This window comes from Vigna radiata, chromosome 1 (genome assembly GCF_000741045.1).
Source record: "Vigna radiata var. radiata cultivar VC1973A chromosome 1, Vradiata_ver6, whole genome shotgun sequence".
Classification (NCBI taxonomy): domain Eukaryota; kingdom Viridiplantae; phylum Streptophyta; class Magnoliopsida; order Fabales; family Fabaceae; genus Vigna; species Vigna radiata.
In genome coordinates, this window is record NC_028351.1 from 4,620,377 (window position 1) to 4,634,292 (window position 13,916).

The following is a 13,916-nucleotide window of genomic DNA, read 5'->3' on the forward strand; positions in this document are numbered from 1 at the left end:
ACAGCCACCAACAGAACCACCTCTTCACCTTCTTCTTTGATGCAATTTTTAAAATTGTAATGTGTGAAGTTAAGATTTCGAAGATGACAAAATTAATATTTTTCAATTTGAGGTCAGATATATTATTTTGATTGATTTTTTTTGGTGAAATGGTATTCAAGACGGTTTGACAGGTTAATTTAAAGATTTCTTTTAGAAAAAAAAAAGAATGAAAATTTGAGAATTTTGCATGATAAAATGACTTCATTATGAAAATTTTATGTTAGCCTATGGTAATAATTGTGTTATTAATAACATTTTTAATATCATAGTTCTTTCAATATACATGTGCGAATTTTAAGAAACATTTAAAATTATCTTATATAATAAGCTAAGTTACATACTGTAAATGCAATAGGAATTATATATTCATAAATATTTCTTAATTATGACTTTTAATTAAAAAAAAAAAAAGCGTTCATTTTAAGTAGCAAAAGTTAACAAAATAATTATATAAACTTGAAACATAAGCATTTGGCTTATGTTTGGCTATTGCAGTAGTCTGTTGATCCTGGCTATTCTTTCTTGTGAAGGGTATCATCATCTTTCATGTGGAAGGTATCATCGGCAAAGTCTTCCATATCAGAAAAACATTCAGAACTACCACCTGTGTCACTTATTTCTTCAAGTTCCATATCAGAAAAACATTCAGAACTACCACTTGTGTCACTTCTTTTACCAAATTTCAAGCCATTAATATTTTTCGTTATGAGCCCGTAATGCCGCACCACAAACGGCCAAAAGTTAATGACGTAAAAGTCGTCCAAGGGTTTAAGCCAATAATANCAAGCTCCAAGTTCAAAAGCCTTCTGTGGGCTAGGCACGGTATCGCCAAAAAACATGACTGCAGATTGTTAAACAGTCAGAAGTTGAAAAATGTAAGACTCACTTACTTATGAGAGAAAAATGTAAAAGTCTAGTTACTTACGGATGACAGCAACATAGATTTCTTCTTTATTGAGAAATTGCAAGAATTCATAGCCATCCATCATTGGCATATGAAGCTCCATGATAATCAAATGAAAGTCTATTTCTTTTCTCAGTAAAATTTCGACAGCTCTTGAAGTTTCAGTACATATTATAACTGCACACAATTCAAAAACGTAATAAAACAAATATTTCTCTTAAAAGAATGATTACTAATAAAATATTGTATATATCTAACCTTGATGAGAATCCTTGTGTGTTTTCTCGATTAATTCAAGAACTTNGATGTCAGTATCAATGACAAGGATATTAAGATTGGATGGACATTGATCACAGATGTTTTCTTCAGAAATTCCGGCAACGACTTCCGTATCAGAAAAACATTCAGAACTACCACTTGTGTCACTTATTTCATCAAGTTTCAAGCCATTCATATTTTTCCTTATGACTTCCATATCAGAAAAACATTCAGAACTACTACCACTTGTGTCACTTCTTTTATCAAATTTCAAGCCATTAATATTTTTCTTTTTGAGCTCCTTTTGGTAATGCCGCACCAAAAACGGCCAAAAGGTCTTGACGTAAAAGTCGTCCAAGGGTTTAAGCCAATAATACCAAGCTCCAAGTTCAAAAGCCTTCTGTGGGCTAGGCACGGTATCGCCAAAAAACATGACTGCAGATTGTTAAACAGTCAGAAGTTGAAAACTCATAAAAATGTAAAAGACTCACTTACTTATGAGAGAAAAATGTAAAAGTCTAGTTACTTACGGATGAAAGCAACATAGATTTCTTCTTTATTGAGAAATTGCAAGAATTCATAGCCATCCATCATTGGCATATGAAGCTCCATGATAATCAAATGAATGTCTATTTCTTTTCTCAGTAAAAGATCGACAGCTCTTGAAGTTTCAGTACATATTATAACTGCACACAACTCAAAAGCGTAATAAAACAAATATTTCTCTTAAAAGAATGATTACTAATAAAATATTGTATATATCTAACCTTGATGAGAATCCTTGTGTGTTTTCTCGATTAATTCAAGAACTTTGATGTCAGTATCAATGACAAGGATATTAAGATTGGATGGACATTGATCAGATGAACATTGATCATAGATGTTTCTTTTAGAAATTCCGGCCATCACTCTCCACTGTCATGGAGAAAGCAATTGAAAGAAATAAATACATATGGCATGGTTTAACAAAATCCAAATCCCCTGCTAAACTGATCCAAGGTTGAAACAGCAAAAAGCAAATATCCAGCAAATTTCAACAAACGTAAATGGTAGACAAATGTCACAGCTCAAACTAAATCAAATTAAAAGAATAAAGCATATATTACATCATTCTACCACAACTAATCATACTAAATAAGACTCAAACAACCAGGAATAGTAATGCAACGTTCTTCCCTCAATTTCTCATCAAGCCTATTAAATTTAAAATGAAAAATGAAACAAGATAAATCAATATGAAGAGAGGCAAACCTTCTGGATTTCTGACTCTACCAAACCCTAATGTAGCTGCTGGCATACAGAGAATAATAATAATAAATGGCATCAAGAATTTGTCTCAATTATTATGTAAGTGTCTCAATTGGTCATAACTAAATGAAATTTCGATTTTTTTCAAATGAACACTAACCTCGTCGATCGGAAGTATTCCGATTCTCCTCTTCTACCACTCTATCGCCGCCAGACGGTGGCACGAATGCAAAGGTTATGTGACAAGGAAAGACTTGCAGAAATAATAGAAGTTCTAACTATCCTAACCTACTTCATGGAGACTTTGTGATATATATAACCGATTAAAAAAATTAAATATTATTCATAGTTATTTTAGATGTGTATAGAATCTTTATTTACAAAGCAAATATTTTATATAACAGAATCTGATACTTATTCGATTAATATCAGAACCAACTTTTTGATATTTAGTTAAGAAAATATTCGTCTCAATAATATGAAAATCTGCTTTTATATATGTTAAAATTGTATGGTGTTAAAAAAACAAAATCAGAACATTAAGATTGGAAAATGTTTGGTAAATTATGAATAATTTGTACTGATACTTTTATTTACTATAATTAATATTTATTTATCCATTTCAATCTTTTTATATTTAATACATAATCTAAATAATATTTGTTTAATTATCATTAGTTATTAAATAACATTGTATTATAATTTAAAATGTGTAATATAAGGATAAAATATAATTTTTATATATTAAAGCGTAGGGAAAGAAAATACTTTATGAGTGAATTTTATAAATATAAAACAATTCAAACAATTAAAAAATAAGAAGAAAAAGTGAGTCAGAAAAGAAAAAAAAAACGAAAGAGTATGAAACCAAAGAGTAAAATTTATATATATATATATATATATATATATATATATATATATATATATAATAACTTTATTAATTTAACCAATTAAAAAAATTAAATATTATTCATAGTTATTTTAGATGTGTACAGTATCTCTATTTACAAAGCAAATATTTTACATAACAGAATCTAATACTTATTCCATTGATATCATAACCAACTTTTTGATATTTAGTTAAGAAAATATTCGTCTCAATAATATGAAGATCTGCTTCTATGTGTGTTAAAATTGTATGGTGTTAAAAAAACAAAATCAGAACATTAAGGTTGGAAAATGTTTGGTAAATTATGAATAATTTGTACTGATACTTTTAATAATATTTTTTTAACTTCAATCAAAATGTAGTTTTTTAATTTTCAAATGTAGTACAAGATCGAGCATTACTAGGACCGAGTGTTATTACATAACCGAATACTACTAAGACTGCGTGTCAGTACAAGACCGAGTGCTAGTGTAAGACCTAACACTAGCATGAGACCAGACGGTCATTAACTTTAACTATTAAGACTCAACAGAGGTCGAACAGTTAGGACCAAACATTTGAGAAAGATCGAACGGTTAACTTCCGCTACGCGAATTGTATAATTCTTCAATGTCATTGCCGAATTATGAACTACGTCTATTTTTTACCAATTCCTAACATTTTTTCCAACTTCTAATCTTTCTGATTTGTATCATATACCAAATTACATTATTCTAAGGGTGTTAAAACCTTCTTATACATTTTCTTAAGGGTCTGTTACCATATTCATGATCCAAAATAGCATCATTATCAATTTAAGAACCCAAAATGCAATTCTTTTGGTTTTTAGCACAGTTTGAATGACTTAGGGATTCTAATAGATCCTAATTAACTCCTCTAAGCTCTCCCACTGAAGAATTGCACATCTAACCCTAATTCCCTATTTTTACTACTCCACTTTCTCAAATTTACTTTAAAACAGTACAAGAAAAAATATGCAGAACAATTCAACATAATCACAGCCATTGCCGAACACACAATCATCTCAATTCATACACATGCAACTTCAAAACAACATTCACATTCATAGTAAATTCATCAATTAAATTAACTATCTTTCCTTACCTTTTAACATAACCGGACAATTCCCACAACCTCTAGAAATTGGTTTCATCTTACGAAAATCCTAAGAACACCTATGAACTATTAAATTATATTAATACTTAACATTGATTCATGTAATTTAAAATATAACTTTAAATTAAAAATTTTAATGTGGTAATTATTAAAATATAAGGTATTAAAGTTATAGGAATTATTTTAGAATTATTAAAATTAATCTCTCTCTTCTCACTTTACAACATGTCAAATAATAATATGTTCTCAATATCGAAAACACAACGAAATTAAGTTTCTAGCAAAACTTGTTTGCTTAATAATGTTTAGCATGAAAATGAAAATCTATTGTACTCGTCATAGAATGCTTATTATGAAAAAAAAAACGTTGGTATATACTTTATATGTTTTTTTTATTGTGCATGTCTTTCGGAACCAAATACTCTTCCTCCATGTTTGGAAAAAACTTAAAAAGAAGTTAATTATTTTTTATATGTCTGTGTTACTGTCTAATTTAGGACTAATTTTGCTGATGTTTTGAATGAAATTATATGGTTTATTTTTTAGGAGACATTTTAAAAATACTGTAGGAATTCTATACATATATATTTTAATTGAAAGCATGATTTTACCTTAAAAAATACAGATAAACCCATCTTTGAGTTGGAAAATGAACATTTCACCTAATCATGATTATCTATCTTTATTTTGCAGTTACAGTTTTCATTAAATTTAGTTATTAATATTTTTTATAGACTAAGTTGTGGGAGATGAATAAATGAGGTTATCCTAGATAGGGATAGGAATGGTCACATAATCTTTAAGAATCAAATTGATGATATTGTTAAACTAATAAGACTTATTTGAATTGAGTGAATTTTGGGCCTTTATTAGTATTAATTTAGAATTTTATGATTTAAAATTTGAATGAAATGTATGAAGGTATTATATTATAAAATATCTTCCCAGTAGTATATATTGCTGAAATTGTTCTTATATGTCTATCTTTTAGAATTGATGATAGAGTAGATTGACATTTATTAACTGCAATTTATTAGAACTTTAATTTTGGTTTGGGTTTAAGAAAATGGTGCATTTTAGAACATAATATAATATACTTTTAAAAGTAAATATGAAGTTAACATGAACTTTTAAACTTAATTAAATTATAAATCATGACAGATTACTTTGTTAAAGGTATGGTAATGTAATCAGTGATGGATTTTTAAAAAAGTATTTTGAGAGTGTCAACTTTTTTTATAAGTGTATATAAATTTAAGAAGGTTAAATATACAAAATTTAGTAAGATTAAAAAAATAATATTCTTATTTATGTATTAATTTTTGTTTGTATAAAAGAATGTGGGATTAAAATAATTTATATTGATCCAAACAACAATTTAATACAAACTATTGTTAATTTGGCCTTTTAAGATAATTATTACAAAAGCAAATAAATTCACAAATACCTCAGTGTATTTATGTACACTATGAATGTATATTTTCATCTTTAGTTAAATATAAAGAGTATTTGTTGAACAAAAGTTGTGTTCTATTACTATTTATGATATTTTACTAGGAATATGTTATATTATAAATAAACCTATCACAAAACTTAATCCTTTAAACTAGGCCCAAGCCCATTAATTATCTTAGTGTTTATATCTAAATGTACATAAATATTTACTTATATAGTGCCAGAATGTTATTGAAGTTAATATGAAAATAAAATATATTTTTTCACAAACAAATATAAATAAGTGTAAAAAGTCTATATGAATAAAAATACAACAATATAAAAAATATAAATTATTATAAATTGATTAGTATCTCCCAAAAAAAAAAACTAGAATACTTTCTCCTTTTAAATTTCATTTCCAAAATAATCTAATAAGTTGAGTAGATTAGATGTATACTTATAACTTCTTCATATATGTTTATATATTCTTTATATATTTGTTTATTTACTTGTTTTATTGTTGATTTTTTTTCCTCTGTTAACAATATGATTGAAGTGATATAATGATAAATTGCACAAAAATACAAATATAAATATAATTAAAACACTAATAATTTAGTTTATTATATAAAAGAAAAGAGATACAGCATTATTTTTGAAAAGCATAGATATAGATAAAAGAAAAAGTTGGCAAAGGTAGTGAAATGAAGTGCAGCACCCAAAACCCTAGCCAAAGCCAACTATGTAACTAGACACACTCAAAGATTATTTCAGATAGAGATTTCAAGATTTCAGATTTTCAAGATTTCAGATAGAGATTTCAAGTACGCCTCCTGGAAGCAGGTTCCTTCTGAGCATTGAAATAGGTTGTGGCCACAGGGAGACCCAAGTCCAAATCCTTAGCAAAATTCCTAGTGTTGAAGTTTCCTCTGCTTTCTGGTTGCTCCACCGGACCCATTGGCCCTTTCTGTTCAAAGAGCACAAAGATATAGCGATGGATTCCCACAGGTGGCTTTGGTCCAGTGTAAGCTAGGATTTCTTTTCCTGCACGCAACACGATCACTCTATTATTACTTTCTTTCTTTTGCATGTCTGCTACAAAACAATCTTAATTGCATGTTATAAGGGAGTTATTGTTTTTTTCTTTGGAGGGCTGAATTTCTGAAACAAAAACAGTGCATTCTTGTGACATGCAAGGGCACGTGTGAAGAGCTAATAACATAAGATTCTCTGACCAACACCTGTTAGCTGTATCTGTGCATGCCTTGATAAAAGATAAATGAAAAGTTAATGATTTTGTCAGTTTGTTTCTTAAAATTAAATTGTAATTATTTCAGATTATGTTGTGATTATTTCAAAATTTAGATCTTATTTAGTGGGACTCATGCTCACAGCAGACACATGCAGGCCTAAGTGTAGAAAAACCATTTGATGATTTGAAATTCTGTGATTTTTTCAGAAAAAAAAAACTGAGAAATGAGAGATGCAAGAGGCCTAAATAACTAGAGGCATGTTAATTTTTGGCAGGACCGAGTGTAAGATTTTTGTAACCAATAAACATAAATGTTATGAGACCGATCTGACCAGAAAACAAAATGTTCAGAAATCAAACGACACCTATTTGTGTTATTCAAGCACGAGTTACACGAAGTTTATCTTTCTTAGAAGAAAAAAAAATGGAGCAACACCTATTTGTGTTATTTTTCTTAAAAGCAAAAAATTCTTAAAAGAAAAAAAGAACATGAGCAGCAACACCTATTTGTTGTGTTATTCAAGCACGAGTTTATTTTCTTAAAAGAAAAAAAAAACACGAGTTTATTTTCTTAAAAAAAAAAAAAAAAACACATGCATGTGACATAATCGAACTGTTTTGTTTTATGAGAAAGTAAAGAGATAGAAGAAGATCAAAATCAAAATATAAATTTATTTTCTTTGCAGAAAAAGGTGAACCCATTGTTCTTGCATGCAAGATAATCAAACTTTGCAGATCAAAAGATAAAATTTAATTTCTGTAGAAAAAATAGAACTGAAAAGCAGCTGGTGCATGCAACAAAAATGTTAAGAAAATGTGGATCTAAGAAAAATTCTTGTATACCACGAAAGGGATTTGTGCCACCAGGTATGTCCACCACAACCCTGAAAATTACAACAGGAAATTCGTCTTAATTCAGAAAAAAGTTTACAAAATCTGAGAACAAAGAAAATAATGAAAAGAAATTCACACACCAGTGGACCCATTCCCTCATGGTTGGTTCACTGGGGCTTGGTGCATCAGGATCTGTCATAATCTGCATGCAAGTTGAAAAATCCATTGCATGTGAGATCTACCAACAGAAAAAGGTTTTCAGAGAAAAAAAAAATAGCCATGGTTTGATCTTAGGGTTCTTACCAGAGTGTAAAGGCTTTCTTTCTTTCCAGTAAGAGTGAGCTTAGGAGGGTTGACTGCAACGGATGGCTTAATGTCACATCCATTTGTGACATGTTTAGGACCGTAATAAACGGACATGTTGACTGACGGAACGAACATATCGACCACATCACCTATTACCCGACCAACAACAAGAGGGTCGACAGATACAGCCATGGCAGCAAAGGAAATGCAAAAGAAGAAACTGAGAAACAAAAAGAAAGAGCTTATGGTAGAAGGTAGAGAGAGTTGGTGATATTGCTCTGAAGCTGTAGGGTTTATATAGGAATTTTTTTACATTGAAATGAAAAGCTAAGGTAAAAATGAGGCACCTCTATTTTGTAACTTTCTGAGTTAATAATAAAGCCGTGAATCCATGCATGGACCATCTCAAAACCAGAGGCATGCAATGGATGACACGTTTGAGGAGTCCACAGTCATAAAAAACAGTCATCTTCTGCGTTTTGCGACAGCTGGCATAATCATTGTACATTTTGAATTTACTATGTAACTGTCATGGTTGAAATGTGTGATTTGTGCAGTCCTCGGGTGAATCGGTGACGAAGGATGAGGGTGCAAGTTGCGTTATGGTAGATGGACAAGCATGGGAACATAAATCCTTCATTTTTTTCTTTGGTTTGTCTATAGTGGGGTGGGGTCTGAGCTCTTTAAAGGTTTTGATAAAGAGCAGTGTCATAGATGACGTGGAAGATTCTTCAATGGAGTTAACACTCATAAAGAGATAAATAAAATGTTTATGTCACTGTGTAGAAGGTGACTTCATGCATTTAAGCATTAACTATATATATATATATATATATATATATATATATTATACTTATTACTTTTTTCAAATAAAAAGAAACATTATTATTTTACTTTTAAAAATATTATTTTAAGTGAATCGTATATATCATTAGAAGAAAACAAAAACTATAGATCTTCAAAACAAAATATTATTTAATTGATTTAAATTTGACAAGAAAAGATAAAATAATACTATCTAAAGTTCAGATGTTTATTTTAAAGTAGGTCAATATATTTATTATATATAGTAAATAATTAGAAAATGATATTTTCAATAGTGATTTAATATTAAAATGTTTTATTATAAATAATTTTCTTATGAAAAGTTTTATTATTTGAAAATATATCATTTCATTTTCTTTCATTGTTTTAATATCAGATATTGTTTAGTTATTATTAAGACGAGATCTTCATATCTGCATGCAAATTTTGATTTTATAACATGTTTAAGCGTTATTTAAAATTGTTTGGAATTGATATTAAGTTGATAAACTGAGTATCTAGTCATTTGAGCTAATTGATATTCATTCTGACATTGAAACATATTTTTGGACCAACCACCAAGTTAGGAATATTAATTTGATCATCTGAATAGGTTTCTAATTCATCAAATCATAGTTTCAAAGTTACAGGTTTTTGGTATGACACTCAACGACCAAAATGTAAATGGTTTGGCGTTGAACGATGACAAGGTACCATTGAGTGTCAGTTAACATTGCAAGACTGAAGTTATTTTCTCACTTTTTTGTTGAGTGGTAAGTGTGTCTCGCTGAGCGAGAGGGATTGTGAGAGCTCTGATGTTGAGCGCACCCTGTTACAAGGGGTTTTATGTTGAGCGTCAGTCTGAGTGCCAATGTTGTTTTTTGTGATTTTTTCTTTTGTCTGCTTGAAGTGGTTTATTTTAGATTCAATTGCATGATTATTATAGAATTGAGATGGATTATGGTGCTTATGCATGCTTGATATGTGTGATCTTGTTTCTATGGATGGAGAATATGATTTGTGAAGTTGTTAAGAGAATTTTGAGAAATTTTGTGATGTGTCAAAGTTAATATCTGCTTTGACATATCAGAGTTATGATAGTGAGGTATGGTGAACTCTAATAATTATTTACATATTTTTCTTTGTTAAAATTCTTTTCTTAAGCTTCTTTAGTATTTAATTCTTTAGAAATAGATTTTTTTAGTGTAATAAGGTAAAAATAGTTTTTAAATAAAAATAGAGTTAATTTCTTCTTTTTAGATAAATAAATTTAGTTTTGAAAGAATTATATTTTCTTTTTACTTTTTGGAAGAAAATTTTAGAAAACGAAATAAAAATATTTCTAGAATACAATATCTTCCTTTCATTTCATTTTTTTTTACCCTTCTTTAAATTCATTTTTTTCCTTTGCAGATTGGACCTCTGAAATTGAGAAATTGAAATTGCACTGGCTGACTTGGGTCGTGGCTGCTACATATGGAGAGAATTGGTGTAGAAAATTAATTGGGCTGATTAAGTGGCTGTTATGTTGTTTGGCCTGTTGCAATGCAAGAGAAACTGAGATGAATTGGGCTGATTATGAGAGCAGAAAAGAACGCTGATGTTGATTGAAGAAATGGACAACTGGTTGCACACACATTTGGGCTGTTGTTGGATATTCGACACTTGCCACATTGAAACGCTGCGTTTGGTTTGACGGTGCAGACTCTGAAGAATTGGGCTGAGTGGATTGGCAATGCTGAAGTGGATTTGCCTTTTAGTGGAACATCACCGTTTTGGTGTTTCATTCTTTTAAGGTCTGCATTCCATCACTTCATTGGGAGACAATTGCAACACGAGCGAAGAGAGAGTAAGACGAGCGAGAAGGAGAAAGTTCCAGAGCTAGGGCAGAGTTCGTATGTCTTGACCGGAGTGATTGGAGAATCTGAGGGAGCTAATCACTTACCTGAGACTTGTGTGCCCTGACCTCATCCTGCCCGGAGAAGAAGAGGAGCTGACCGGCGTTGCCAAGTGGAGGGCGAAGATTGAAGCGTCCAGGTTCCCCTCTTCCATTGATTTTCATTTTCGTTCTCTGACCCTATAAAAAGGGTTTTCCTTGTAAACAGTGGGGAATACGGGGGGTGGGAATTTCCGTGACAGACTTTGTAACGCCCCGGCAACTTACAAGGACTGTTGACTGCCCCCACACATCACCACGAGGCTTTCCAGTGTGCTTTGTCCTCACTCGCACACTTTCCGGGAAAACTTCCCAGAAGGTCACCCATCCTAGAATTACTCCAGGCTAAGCACGCTTAACCATGGAGTTCTTATGGGTTAGGCTACCGAAAGTCCCTATAAGTTGTCGGGGCGTTACAAATGGTATTAGAGCCTAGCCTCTCCCAGTACGGTGTGGTTCGAGGACGAACCAGACGGAAGCTGGTGGGCATGTGACACCCGGGCACTGACGAGGGCGGGAGTGATCGCCGGTGCAAGAGGCATGGTGCAGGGGGCACNGACAAGGAGCGGCTCCTGGCAGGCCTCGAGTGGAAAGGGCACATGGACGAATCGATCATACACCAGAATGAGAGAGATCTGGAGACTGTATAGGTATGGGACTATACAGTTGAAGGATAGCTTAAAGGAATTGATTTGGCTACCCATATCACCAAAATGCATTTACTTTTCGGTAGCCTAACCCATAAGAACTTCATGGTTAAGCGTGCTTAGCCTGGAGTAATTCTGGGATGGGTGACCTTCTGGGAAGTTTTCCCGGAAAGTGTGCGAGTGAGGACAAAGCACACTGGAAAGCCTCGTGGTGATGTGTGGGGGCAGTCAACAGTCCCTGTAAGTTGTTGGGGCGTTACAGACTTCGCTCGAGAGTTCTTTGTGAGAGATTTTGATTTTCTTAGGGATTTTACTCGCTTTCGTAGTATAGATTCTGGATTTGGATTGACCACTCGCGGTGGTGACAGCCCGCGGTGGCTTTGATCGTGCCTCTTTTGGAGTTTGTTCTTGTAATCTTTCTTTTCTTTACCATACAATTTCATTTACGCTGATTGTCTCTGTTTCATGTGCATTTTATGATTTTGAATTTGATTCAACGCATTTTACTTGTTTTTTTTTTTTATTCAATTGCAATGTTTTTAGCTTTCAATTGCTTTCTGATGATATCTGGATTAGGATCGATTTAATTGTTGGTGATGGTTTACTTTCTCTGGAAGTGTAAAATCTGCATTATAATTACTGTTGTGATTGTACTTAGGTTTTGGATTTCAACACTAGTATTTTGCGGTTTTACTTTAGGTTTGATGAAATTTTAAAGTTTTCTTTTGATTCATTCGTGATTTGAACTTGTTAATTGTTTCGGACAGGTTAGTTGAAGTTTATTTCAATTTGTAATGCTTTAGAGATTTGAATTGGTGCAATTTACAATTCTCGGCTATCTTTATCTGTTGTTTCCATTCTATTTTTGGATTTGACTCTTTTGGTTATTCTTTGCCGATTTTATGCATTTAGTAATTAGGATGCTTTGGTTTTATTTTTCAGATTCAATCCTTTGTTTTCTTTTGCATAATACATCCAGTTGAGGTCCTGTTTTAGGTATAAATAGATTCTAGCTCTTCCATACTTTGATCTCGGTCTTAGTTATTTTAATTTCTCTTTTGCAATCCATTTTCTTACTTTTTTTAAAATAGATTTTAGTTTAGACTAGATTTTTCCTTTTTAGTTCCATTTTTTTAAAAATTTCCCCACCTGGTTTATTAGTAAATAATTAGTAAATAATAAGACTTTAACTCTACATTTTAAAACTTAACTTTGCCAAGTCCACGGATTGATCCCTAGTCATCCCTATATTACATTAGTGGGGATTAGGTTTTGTTGACTTTTAGTGCGACCTAAAAGCCTTTCAACACACTCCTATTTACCTTTCTAGCTTTCAATGGCTAATCAAGCTTGTTTAGGTGCTTACCCAAGGTCTGCCACCTTTATTGATACCCTACAAAACAATGTAAAGATTATTTAGCTTTTTAGAAGAATATGCTAAGACTTAGAAAGAAAATATTAAGTTTTTATTCAATTCCCTTTCATAGTCTTGGTGTAGTTGATACTTCTTTAGATGGAAAGTCCCTAAAGGGGTTGCCATCAAACATCCTGATAAAAAAGAAAAAAAAGGATGAAGGAAATGAGAAGAAAAAAAGCACCTTAAAAAATCTGTTTGAAAAAAAGGAAAGAAAAGAAAACCTCAGCTGTATTTGGTGAGAAAGAAAACCAGCAGATGGATCTAAGCTCCTCTTTGCACAAGCAAAACAACAACTGGATCTAGTTCCTATTTGCACAAGAAAACCAGCAAACCAGCGGCAACAGTGAAAAAGAAAGTTAAGGTATGTGGATTTGGTGAGAAGAGAAAGGTAAGCTCAACAACATTCAGGAATTTAGAGGAAGTTAAGGTTTGAAAGGTTCGAAAGTAAGAAAATCTAACAGGATAAAAGTGTAATTTCACCTCTCAAACGGGTAGCGGGTACCCGCGGGTACGGATAGGGTGATACCCGAACCCGACCCGTTAACAAGCGGGTTTTAAAATACCCGCTACCTGCTACCCGCGGGTACTAAATACCCGCGGATACTAAATACCCGTAGCGGAAAGTTTACAGCAGAAGAAAAACTGCTCGAGTCAGTTTTTGTATGACAGACAGTTTTAACTGTCTGTAAGGTAGTTGTTTGTCAGTTTTTGTATGACAGACAGTTTCTAGTTTTTTTTTGTGGTTTTTGGAAGTTCTGAAAAGTTAGGAAGTGGAGAGTCTGGTTCTCTCGAATAACCAGAAGTTTTATGTATGTTTCAGTTTCTC

The 13,916-nt window shown here is 31.8% G+C and overlaps 2 protein-coding genes across 4 annotated transcripts; both read right to left on the reverse strand.

Annotated features, from left to right (window-relative positions):
- Positions 1–324: 324 nt before the first annotated feature.
- Positions 325–2,731, reverse strand: LOC106768288. 3 transcript variants are annotated; one of them, XM_014653357.2, is made up of 7 exons: positions 2,613–2,731; positions 2,456–2,491; positions 1,972–2,119; positions 1,735–1,890; positions 1,205–1,639; positions 968–1,123; positions 325–883 (listed from the first exon to the last, which is right to left on the reverse strand). In XM_014653357.2, exons 3-7 carry the CDS (start codon positions 2,108–2,110, stop codon positions 555–557), a joined length of 1,215 nt encoding a protein of 404 aa, XP_014508843.1. In that variant the 5' UTR covers positions 2,111–2,119; positions 2,456–2,491; positions 2,613–2,731; the 3' UTR covers positions 325–554. The 3 variants fall into 3 exon arrangements, with proteins under 3 accessions (XP_014508843.1, XP_014508852.1, XP_014508835.1); XM_014653366.2 differs by having other exon boundaries at positions 2,456–2,494; XM_014653349.2 differs by lacking the exon at positions 2,456–2,491 and having other exon boundaries at positions 328–883.
- Positions 2,732–6,490: 3,759 nt separating this feature from the next.
- On the reverse strand, positions 6,491–8,563 carry LOC106756161 (protein MOTHER of FT and TFL1). Its single transcript, XM_014638464.2, has 4 exons — positions 8,284–8,563; positions 8,121–8,182; positions 7,990–8,030; positions 6,491–6,938 (listed from the first exon to the last, which is right to left on the reverse strand). Exons 1-4 carry the CDS (start codon positions 8,476–8,478, stop codon positions 6,715–6,717), a joined length of 522 nt encoding a protein of 173 aa, XP_014493950.1. The 5' UTR covers positions 8,479–8,563; the 3' UTR covers positions 6,491–6,714.
- Positions 8,564–13,916: the final 5,353 nt, after the last annotated feature.

Excerpts from the sequence above, each read along its gene's own strand:
- LOC106756161 (XM_014638464.2), bottom strand. The coding sequence starts at position 8,478 with ATGGCTGTATCTGTCGACCCTCTTGTTGTTGGTCGGGTAATAGGTGAT. Across the intron at positions 8,183-8,283 it reads AAGAAAGCCTTTACACTCTG|ATTATGACAGATCCTGATGC; the intron begins GTAAGAACCCTA and ends ACTTGCATGCAG. Across the intron at positions 8,031-8,120 it reads ATGAGGGAATGGGTCCACTG|GGTTGTGGTGGACATACCTG; the intron begins GTGTGTGAATTT and ends TGTAATTTTCAG.